The sequence below is a fragment of the Anolis carolinensis genome, chromosome 6, assembly GCF_035594765.1.
Source record: "Anolis carolinensis isolate JA03-04 chromosome 6, rAnoCar3.1.pri, whole genome shotgun sequence".
Lineage (NCBI taxonomy): Eukaryota > Metazoa > Chordata > Lepidosauria > Squamata > Dactyloidae > Anolis > Anolis carolinensis.
In genome coordinates, this window is record NC_085846.1 from 118,263,160 (window position 1) to 118,274,172 (window position 11,013).

Consider the following 11,013-nt stretch of genomic DNA (forward strand, 5'->3'; position numbering starts at 1 on the left):
GGCAGGAAAAGGAAGGCATGCACTTCTGCATCCCATCTGCACTGCTGTGAACATACTGTACTGAATAGAGCAGTGGTTCCCAACTTGTGGCCCGTGGATCACCAGTGGTCCACAAAAACAAAAATATCGTTTGTGGCTCACCGTTACTGCTACGGATAATAACACAGCCCAACCAAAAAAAAATCTTGGTGTCTTCGTTTTTAGGCCTGTTCCTGGGATTATTTGGGGTGCTGATTCAGAAAATTGCCTTGGACGGACCACATCAGCTCTAGATGATTAAATATGGTTTTCTGCTGGTGACTACTGGACGGCATATGTTCTGTGTCAGAAACTAGACCTGATGTGGTCTATCCAATGCAATATTCTGAATCAGCACCCCAAAACGAATCTAAAGTTGACCAAAAACTGATTTTTAACCCTTTTGGTATCAATGTTAGAGAGCGGTCCCTGGTCAAAAGAGGATTGGGAATCACTGGAATAGAGAGAGGCGAAAGAAGAGGTCCACCCCGCTCACCATAGGCGAAGGCCAGGTCCAGGAGGATGGTGGGGCTGAGGGTGAAGTGCTTCTGGACCAAGTGGTAGGACAAGGCCCGGAGCAGCGGGACGGAGCGGCGGTTCTGGAGCGCCAGGGCCAAGGCCACTCTCCGGGTATCTTCTGGGCTGAACTGCTCAGCCATCTCCAGGCCCTGAGGGCGAATACAGCCGGGGTCAAATACACAGATCTCTCAGCAAAGGGGTGACATCAAACGGCATGGTTTCCCCCAAAGGAGGAATGAGTTCAAAACACAATCCCCTTTCTAGCTGTGATATCAGGATGGACCAACTGCAGTAGGCATGGACCAACTTGGGCACTCAGGTGTTTTGGACTCCAACTCCCACCATTCCTAACAGCCTCAGGCCCCTTCCTTTTCCCCCTCAGCTGCTTAAAGTGTGTTGCATAGAGTTTATAGTAATAATAATAAAATGTTATGTTGTCAATGGCTTTCATGGCCGAAATTACAGGGTTGTTGTGTGTTTTTCGGACTGTACGGCCATGTTCCAGAAGTATTCTCTCCTGACGTTTCGCCCACATCTATGGCAGGCATCCTCAGAGGTATATACCTTACAACTTCTGAGGATGCCTGCCGTAGATGTGGGTGAAACAACAGGAGAGAATACTTCTGGAACATGGCCATACAACCCAGAAAACACACAACAACCACATAATAAAAGTTTATTTGTATTTCACCCTCTCTCACCAGGAGGACTCAGGGCGGATTTGAACATACAACGGCAAACATTCAATGCCTCTGTAAAAACAAATGAATACTGACATAAAATCCCAGAAAAAACCACATGTGAAAAACCCCACATATAAAAACATTAAAACCTCACATCAAATTAAACCTAATATCAATGAATGAAATCACAAACGTAGTCAAACAAAAATATGATGACTTAGAATCTGCACAAATATCCACATTAATCACAAAGTTGTATATATTCACAGAAGAGTTCATGATATAGTATGTGGTATAGTATGAGTTAGGACTATTTTTAATGTTCACTCTTAAGCAACCAGATATATTTATTTATTTATTTATTTATTTACAGTATTTATATTCCGCCCTTCTCACCCCGAAGGGGACTCAGGGCGGATCACATTATAACACACATAGGGCAAACATTCAATGCCCATAAACACATCAAACAGGGACTGAGAGACACACACAGAGGCAAGTTAACCTTCTTCTGAGGGGATGTTCGATTCTGGCCACAGGGGGGAGCAGCTGCTTCATCATCCACACTGACGGCACTTCCTCATTCCAGGTCGTAAATTAGTTAATCTTGCCTCCCCACTTTATAAGTGGTAATTTATATCCTGCTTGATAGATGCAACTATCTTTCGGGTTGCTAGGTCAGCAACGAGCAGGGGCTATTTTTTATTTTTAATTGACGGGTGCTCACCCCGCCACGGGCTGGCCTCGAACTCATGACCTCATGGTCAGAGTGATTTAAGACAGCTGCGCCACAGCCCGGCCCCATTTATACCATTTATTTGACACCTACCAATCCCCCGCTGCCTGTTAACTGAGAGTCTAGTGTGCTTTAAAAAAAAAAGGAAGCCTCTTAATAATCATCATCATATAATCATCATCATCATCATCATCATTATCTTTATTTATATCCCACCACCATCTCCCCAAAGGGACTCAGGGCGGCTTACAAAGGCACTCCAGGGTGCACATATAACATAAAATAGGTTAAACGGTACATAAGTATAAAACAAGTCACATAAAATTATAACAATTCTGTGTTCCCTTGTCTCCCTTAATAGGAATCCGTACCTTGTCCTCCAGGCGCTCCATCAGGACGGGGGAGAGTGCCCCCACTTTGCCCATCAGGCCCACCACGGTCCTGGTGTCCTCGATCTCCGTCCAGCGCAGTTCCAGCTGCTTGACCAGGTCACTCAGCAGCACGCTCTGCCCTCCCTCCGGGGCTCCGGCGGCCACCTGTTCGGCCAGAGAGGCCAGGTGCCGGAAGCTCAGCCGCCGCAGCCGCCAGCGCACCTCCTGCTCCACCGACAGCAGCTCCTTCCGGCGCCGGTCCAGGCCCAGCAGGTAGAGGCTGCGCAGGAGGTGGGTCAAGGCGGCGTTCCACACCCGGGACACCTGGGCAGGGAACATGGGAGAACGGGCTTGATCTGAAGCCATTTGGAGGGGTGACTTGCCTGTGCAGATGGACTGTTCCCAGTCCCACCAAAGTGGCCAAGCCCTTGGACATGCATCTATTTGCCGAATGCTGATAGCCAGATGCACTTGTTTGCTGCTGATCTCAACTCTAAAATTGCAAACTGCTGATAATAATAACAATAATACAACTTTATTTATATACCTCTCTATCGCCACGAAGCCCCGGTGGCAAAGTGCGTTAAAGCGCTGAGCTGCTGAACTTGCAGACCGAAAGGTCCCAGGTTCAAATCCCGGGCAGCGGAATGAGCGCCTGCTGTTAGCTCCAGCTCCTGCCAACCTAGCAGTTCGAAAACATGCCAATGTGAGTAGATCAATAGGTACCGCGCCGGTGGGAAGGTAACGGCGCTCCATGCAGTCATGCTGGCCACATGACATTGGAGGTGTCTACGGACAACGCCGGCTCTTCAGCTTAAAAATGGAGATGAGCACCAACCTCCAGAGTCAGACATGACTGGATTTAACGTCAGGGGAAACCTTTACCTTTACCTATCTCCCCAAAGGGACTCAAGAGTGGTTAGATAAGGCCATTCTCTTGACATTCTGGGACACTAATGTGCTTAATATAGGCATGGGCCAACTTGGACCCTCCCTCCAGGTGTTTTGGACTTCAGCTCCCACAATTCCTAACAGCCTACCGGCTGTTAGGAATTGTGGGAGCTGAAGTCCAAAACACCTGGAGGGAGTGACCAAGTTGGCCCATGCCTGGTTTAATATGTTGTTTGTTTATTTAATCTATTTTCCTTGTCTTAACACATCCTATATCTGGTCCAGCACTCAAACTACGATGCCACACTTAGGCTGGAGTACATAATAACTGTGATGTAGTAGTTTGAGTGTTGCACTAGATATAGGATGGTAACACTTGGGCTCAAAACAGTACATGGGAAAAGGATTCAAGAGAATAAGCCACAGACTGAGCGTGAGTCAACAGTGTGATGCTGCAGCTAAGACGCCCAATCTGGGTTGCATCAATAGGACTATAGTCTCTAGATTGAGGAAACTCCATTCTGCTTTGGTCAGACCTTCTCACCTGGAATAATATTGTGTCCAGTTCTGGACAAATAACTCAAGGAGATGGACAACATGGAAGGTGTCCAGAAAATGGGGCACCAACATGGGAAAATGTCTGGAAGCGAAGCCCTATGAAGAATGGCTTAGGGAGATGGGGATGTATAGCTTGAAGAAGAGAACTTCCTGATGGCAAGAGCTGTCTGGAATCATCTGTCGGGAGAGCTTAGATTATGTCTTCCCACCTCAAACTACAGGAAAGGAGATTCCACCTGAACATTAGGAAGAACTTCCTCACTGAGAGAGCTCTTCAGCAGTGGAACTCTCTGCCTCAGAGGGAGTGTGGTGGAGGCTCTTCCTTCTTTGATGGCTTTTAAGCAGAGGCTGGATGGCCATCTGTCAGGGGTGCTTTGAGTGTGATTTTCTTGCTTCTTGGCAGAATGGGGTTGGACTGGATGGCCCGTGAGGTCTCTTCCAACTCTAGGATTCTATGATTCTAATGTATTTTATACAATTAGTTTACTATTATAGTAGAGTCTCACTTATCCAACATAAACGGGCCAGCAGAACATTGGATAAGCGAAAATATTGGATAATAAGGAGGGATTAAGAAAAAAGCCTATTAAACATAAAATTACATTATGATTTTACAAATTAAGCACCAAAACATGTTTAAAAGAAATTGACAGAAAAAGCAGTTCAATACACAGTAATGTTATGTAGTAATTACTGTATTTACGAATTTAGCACCAAAACATTGCAACATTTACTACAAAAACAATGACTACTAAAAGGCAGACTCCATTGGATAATACAGAACATTGGATAAGTGAAGCTTGGATAAGTGAGACTCTACTGTATTATTATCCTGCTTCCCCTCTGGTAAAGTGACTCAAGCTATATATCATAATTATATGGTATGGTTCATATTACGATATTTACATCCTACTTTGTTTTCAATCTGGCACCCAAAGCAGCTTAAGAAAGTCAAACTCTCCACAAAATATGACAATAATGTTCCCGTTAGACAGAACAGTGACCCCCAATTCCTCCTCTCTCCCCCCTCCTCCTCTAGGCTTGAAGTTTTTTTAGCAGCATCAGCATTGTTTCTAGAAGGGGGGTGGACTGGATAGACATTGTGGTCTATTGCACTATGTAAAACAATTTTTGTTCCTGGGTTATAAATGTCATTTCCCGACTGGGTCTATAATATAAACATGGGAAAAGTTTAATAAACTGCAAAAACATTGTTTTTTGCGGGAGTTCTTCAATGAATATCTTATCATAGAGTTTCAGCCTTTTCAACATAGTTTGTGGCAGCCACAAAAACGAAGTTTCTGAAGTAGAACGACTTTCAAAGTAAGGACCGCACAATTAAACAGGAAGTAACACTTTCAAAACAGAACATCTTTCAACCTTGGCTACATAGCGTTGTTCTTATTGTCATTGTTATTATTTCTACCCTGCGTTATCTCTCGAAAGAGAGACTCAGCAGCCTCTTCCACTTCCATTATTCTATTAAAGAGCAGAGCTGAGAGAAGCAGAACCCTGGGGGGGGGGGGGGGGGGCTCCAGCATCTCAATCTACAGAAAGACTTCAGCTGGAAGTCTGCCTAGATTAAGGGCAGGTCTTGAGGGACTTGCATCATCCTAAGTAGCAAAATTTATTTATTTATTTACTTATTTACAGTATTTATATTCCACCCTTCTCACCCCGAAGGGGACTCAGGGCGGATCATATTACACATATAAGGCAAACATTCAATGCCTTAACATAGAACAGAGACAGAGACAATCGCAGGCTCGGACTCATGACCTCTTGGTCAGAGTGATTTGTTGCAGCTGGCTGCACACCAGCCTGCGCCACAGCCCGGGCAAAATACCAGAGTACCGTCATTGTAGCCATGTCTGACTACATAGGATTCCAACCACTGTTTCCAGCAAGAAGCATGGGCCTTACCTGCGTGTGCACAGTCTGAAGCAGCTGCTGGAAGCGGACATCTTCCATAAAGCTCCCAGGGTCGAGTTTCTTCTCGGTCACCATCCGGGAGAGCCGCGTTATGATCAGGGCGGCCTGGTTTCCATTTATGGGGTAAATGTCCACTAACTGCAAGAGTTCCTCGGCCGTGGGGGCCTTGCCGATGAGGTGGTCCAGGGGGCTGAGCTCCGGGAGAGCCCTGTCCGGCGGCTCCTTGATGGAGGGCTTGTCCGTCTGCACTGAGCCGCTACAAGTGGTCACTAAGGCGAGCGGAAGCTGGGATGAAACTCTTGCCACCTGGATCCTTGCGGAAACAGTGCTGGCCTGGAGGCACAACGGAGAGGAGACCCTGTAGAGCCGGAACCAACGCTGGGCCAGCTTGGCAGCCATCCTGTGAAACAGCCCTGGAAACAAAGGTGCGCTGGAAGGGTATCAGCTCATGGCCTCTGAGGAGATATAAATGGTTTATTAGGAACATTTATTTCCAAGCCTAAGGAAGGAAGAGGGTGACCCTACAATACAGGAACAACACTAGTTCTGCTAAAATTATAAGAATGATATTGAGAAACTAAAGAGAAATATAAAGACAGCAACCATCTCACACAACCTTTTGTTATCAGCAACCATGAATGAGCATAATAAGCATTTTTCGACAGAATTAAACCCTTAGTCCTCCTAATCTTTGGACCTCTGGATGTTTTGGACTCCCAATTACCAGAAGCCTAAACCAACACAGCAACGAGAATGGACAATTGGAGTGAAACAAGCTTGATTCCCCATCTTTATCTCTTATTCTGAGGGTCCTTGCCATTTGTCGGCTAATTCTAGATTCTGTTTGGAGCCACTTTAACTAATTTCTCATCGCACAGATTATGATATCTGTGAACCAGGCAAACCAGATCAACATAAACACTTCCAATATATTGATGCTGGAATGAACACATTCTTTTGGAAACTTTCTAGGCTCTTTTTTTTTTTAAATAAATAAATGCATATAAATTGCTAACCAAAACCCACTACAAGGCAATTGCAAGGCATGGGAATATTGTATGTGTGTGTGTATTACTATAAAATTTGTAAAGACAGTCCTTTTCCACACACCAATTATAAAGGGACGAGCTTTAGCTTACCAAGTTAAAACACCAGCTGCAGTTAATGTTACCTATCTGGTCATTACAGTGTTTTTGTATTTTGTGTTTTTAATTCGTTTATTATATTTGAATATCATGTGTGATATTGTTTTTATATTGGTTTTATCTGTCATATTTTGTTTTGTTTGGGCTTGGCCCCGTGTTAGCTGCCCCGAGTCCCTTCAGGGAGATGGTGGCGGGATAGAAAAATAAAATATTATTATTATTATCTTGTCAGTTGACAGTTCAAAGCCCAGGTCAGGGAGAGCTCCTGACCTTTAGCCCAACTTCAGCCTACCTAGCTACCTTTTGCTTCAAATAAACACATCGTTGTTGAGCATGGGAGTTTCTACAGCAATGTGATGCAACTGCACTCACTCAGGAAACAGAAGTTGCAATAAACAGTTAACAAGCTAAAGTTACAGATGGGGAAACTATTGATTCAGACCTCACCTTTTTTTTTTTATAGTAAACACCTTAGTTTGGCTGCAGGCTTGTCATTTTCTCATTAACTCTCATTCTGCAATAAAGGAACAATAAAAGAAAGGAGTTTTATGATATTCTCTATGCATTATTATTGTAACAGCTTCTCCCGAAAGCAATAGAAAATGGGAGAGAAAAGGTGCACCTATACTGTAGAACAAATACAATTTGACAACAATTGAATGGATATAGTCACAATGCTATGGCATCTGGGAGTTATAGTGTTGCGAGGTCCTTAGCCTTCTTTGCCAAAGAGGGCTGGTGCTTCACCAAACTACAGATCCCAGGGTTCTATATAATTGGGTTATATAATGTAGCTGTACCCAAAGATTATAGAATAGAAAGACAATTCAAAGTGCTGGCTTTAGCCTATAAAGCTCTAAACGGTTCAGGCCCAGCTTTGAATGTATCTCCCACTATGATCCGTCTCGCAGTTTAAGATCATCAGGGGACACCTCCTTCGCAAGTGTGATTGGTGGGGACAAGAGACAGGGCCTTCTCAGTAGTGACCCCCTGTCTGTGGAACTCCCTCCCTAATGAAATCAGGTTAACTCCCTCCCTCCTGTCCTTTCGTAAAAAACTTAATACTTGGTTGTGGGACCAGGAATTTGAACAGCAGCCGCAGCATCAATAGTAAAAATGCTAATGGGCGGACCTGGATCATGACTTGAATTGCACTTTTAAATTGATGTTTATATGGATGCTTAATTAATGTTTAATGTGTTTTTAATTGTAATTGTTCCAAATATTATGTTTCTAGCATCTAATGATTGCTGATTTGTGAGGCCGCCCTGAGTCCCCCCTCAGGGGTGAGAAGGATGGGATAGAATTGTCTGAAATAAATAAAAAATAAAAGACCCGACATTGTCTTGTCGAAGGCCTTACTGAAATCCAGTCCAATGGAAAGGGATGTAGGAGTCTTAGGGAGCGGTCAACCCCCCCCCCCTGTTTAAACAGCTCCATTGGCTACCAATAAGTTTTGGGTCCCAATTCAAGGTGCAGGTTATCACCTATAAAGCCCTAAATGGTTCAAGACCTGCCTATCTTCGTGACCGCATCTTCCCCTACAAACCTGCACGATCCCTAAGATCAGCTGGGGAGGCTCTCCTCTTGCTCCCGCCTCCGTCACAAGTATGATTGTGGGGACGAGGGAGAGGGTCTTCTTGGTGGTGGTCCCCCAGCTCTGGAACTCTCTCCCCAGGGAGATTAGACTAGCGCCTACCCTGTCCACCTTTTGTAAAGATCTAAAAACCTGAATGTTCCACTATGCAGTCCCCCAGGTAAGTTTGGCCTGGCCATGGCCTAAGTCTAGCCCTTGCACTTTCCCAGAGATATAGGGTTCCACCTTACATTGCCCTCCACCCCCAATTTCATCATATGGCTCCTGGACTTTATCTATTAGTCCTGTCTTTGCAACTGAATTGCACTAGTCCTGCTAAGCCCCTCATCATTGTTTATTATTCAGGTCAGTGTTTTGGCTTGATGGTGTTATTTTGTGTGCTGCTGAATTTGTTTATTAGATGTTGTTTTTATGAATTCTGTGCTGCATTTTAACTGTGTTGTTTGGACTTGTCCCCATGTGAGCCACCCTAAGTCCCTTCGGGGAGATGGAGGCGGGATATAAAAATAAAATTATTATTATTGACACGACGACACTGTATGACACAGCAAACAAGATAGATATGCTGGATTTCGTATCACAAAATCACAAGTTGAACACTTCCCAAGCGTTTAGGACTGTGTGATATATTATTATTATTATTAGAAACAGGAGTCCACAGCAGACACTCTGCTGGCTGTTGTACTGGATCACACATGAAACACTTCCCAAGTGTCTAGGGCTGTGTGATGTATCGGCGAATAATGTGTGCAGATCTCAGTCAGGTGGCCTTCTGCAGCTGGCAGGTGGGGATTTTGCCAGCGCTGATTGTGTTCAAGTGCAGGCCTTTAGGCCCTGCACCCAGTATGCCCATCACCACTGGGACCACCTTGACTGGCTTGTGCCACAGTCTTTGGAATTCGATCTTTAAATCCTCATATCTGTCCATATCAGCTTATCTGTCCGAACGTGTCTTCCGCTACGACCCATCTCGAAGCTTAAGATCATCAGATGAGGCCCTGCTCACAGTCCCATCAGCCTCACAGGTGCGGCTGGCGGGGACGAGAGACAGGGCCTTTTCAGTAGTGGCTCCCCGCCTATGGAACGCCCTCCCCAGTGAAGTCAGGCAGGCTCCCTCCTTCCTATCCCTCCGTAGGAAGGTTAAAACTTGGTTGTGGGGCCAGGCTTTCAAATAAGAATTAGCAGTGCTAATTATTATTATGTACGCCAGAACTCAATTGACAGACCCAGTCTCTTGAACTTGAACACACCCATTTGTATTTTAGAATGTTTTTATGAATGTTGATGTAAGTTAATAATTTTAATGAGATTTATAGTATATTGTATAATTTTTATATGTGTGTTTATTGTAAGCCGCCCTGAGTCACCTCTCGGGTGAGAAGGGCGGGATATAAATGTTGCAATACATAAATAAATAAATAAATATCGTGCCAGCTTTTCCAGTTGTTTCTCTTCAATCCTGCTGTCACCTGGGATTGCAACATCGACAATCCATACTTTGTTTTTTAACACGATTGTGAGGTCAGGAGTATTGTGCTCCAAAACTCTATAATTATTATATAATAATTATAATTATATAATAATTATTATAATAATTATGAGATGATAAGCTGAGCGTGAGCCATGATTGTGAGGCAGCGGCTAAAAAGTCCAATGTGATTCTAGGCTGGAGAGCCTACAGGTGCCTATAGAGCAGGCCTGGGCCAACTTGGGCCCTCCAGGTGTTTTGGACTACAACTCCCACAATTCCTAACAGCCGACAGTCTTTGCAATTCGATCTTTAAATCCTCATATCGTGCCAGCTTTTCCAGTTGTTTCTCTTCAATCCTGCTGTCACCTGGGATTGCAACATCGACAATCCATACTTTGTTTTTTAACACGATTGTGAGGTCAGGAGTATTGTGCTCCAAAACTCTATAATTATTATATAATAATTATAATTTTATTATTATTATTATTATTATGAGATGATAAGCTGAGCGTGAGCCATGATTGTGAGGCAGCGGCTAAAAAGTCCAATGTGATTCTAGGCTGGAGAGCCTACAGGTGCCTATAGAGCAGGCCTGGGCCAACTTGGGCCCTCCAGGTGTTTTGGACTACAACTCCCACAATTCCTAACAGCCAATAGGAATTGTGGGAGTTGTAGTCCAAAACACCTGGAGGGCCCAAGCTGGCTCAGGTCTGGTCTACACTGTGGAATTAGCGCAGTTTGATACGCCTTGTATTGCAGGCCTTGTCCAACTACACCTCCCATGATTCCACAGAATTGAGCATAAACAGTTGAAAGTGGCGCCACAATCCACACTGAGGCCTAGTTCTGTGCCCAAACCACCACTCGAGCCTATCTGCTTATCCAAGTCGCTCCCAGTCCGGCCCAGTCGCTCCCAGTGCCCTCCAGCCCCTCACCTGACCTCGAAGAAACCACGCCAGGAAGCCGGGAGACAGAAACGAGGCGGCGTCGCTGTCAGACGCCGTCACTTCCTGCTAGAAAGAGCCTCTTCAGGCATTGTGGACTCCATCTCCCAGAAACCCTTCCCGTTGTCCAAGGCGGCTGAGGCTTCTG

General features: G+C 44.8%; 1 protein-coding gene across 6 annotated transcripts in view; it reads right to left on the reverse strand.

Annotated features, from left to right (window-relative positions):
- The window catches only part of tbrg4 (transforming growth factor beta regulator 4), a 30,238-nt gene extending 19,235 nt beyond the window's left edge, over positions 1-11,003 (reverse strand). Inside the window, exons 1-5 of one of the 6 annotated variants that reach the window (XM_062957572.1) lie at positions 10,857-11,002; positions 7,305-7,367; positions 5,700-6,164; positions 2,328-2,651; positions 515-686 (exon numbers count right to left, since the gene is read on the reverse strand). In XM_062957572.1, the coding sequence (XP_062813642.1) occupies positions 515-686; positions 2,328-2,651; positions 5,700-6,107 (904 nt within the window). In that variant the 5' untranslated portion in view covers positions 6,108-6,164; positions 7,305-7,367; positions 10,857-11,002. Of the gene's footprint in view, positions 1-514; positions 687-2,327; positions 2,652-5,699; positions 6,165-7,300; positions 7,368-10,856 lie in introns of all 6 variants that reach the window. The other 5 variants (XM_062957571.1, XM_062957577.1, XM_062957573.1 and 2 more) reach the window with 5 other exon arrangements.
- Between the last annotated feature and the right edge of the window lie 10 nt (positions 11,004-11,013).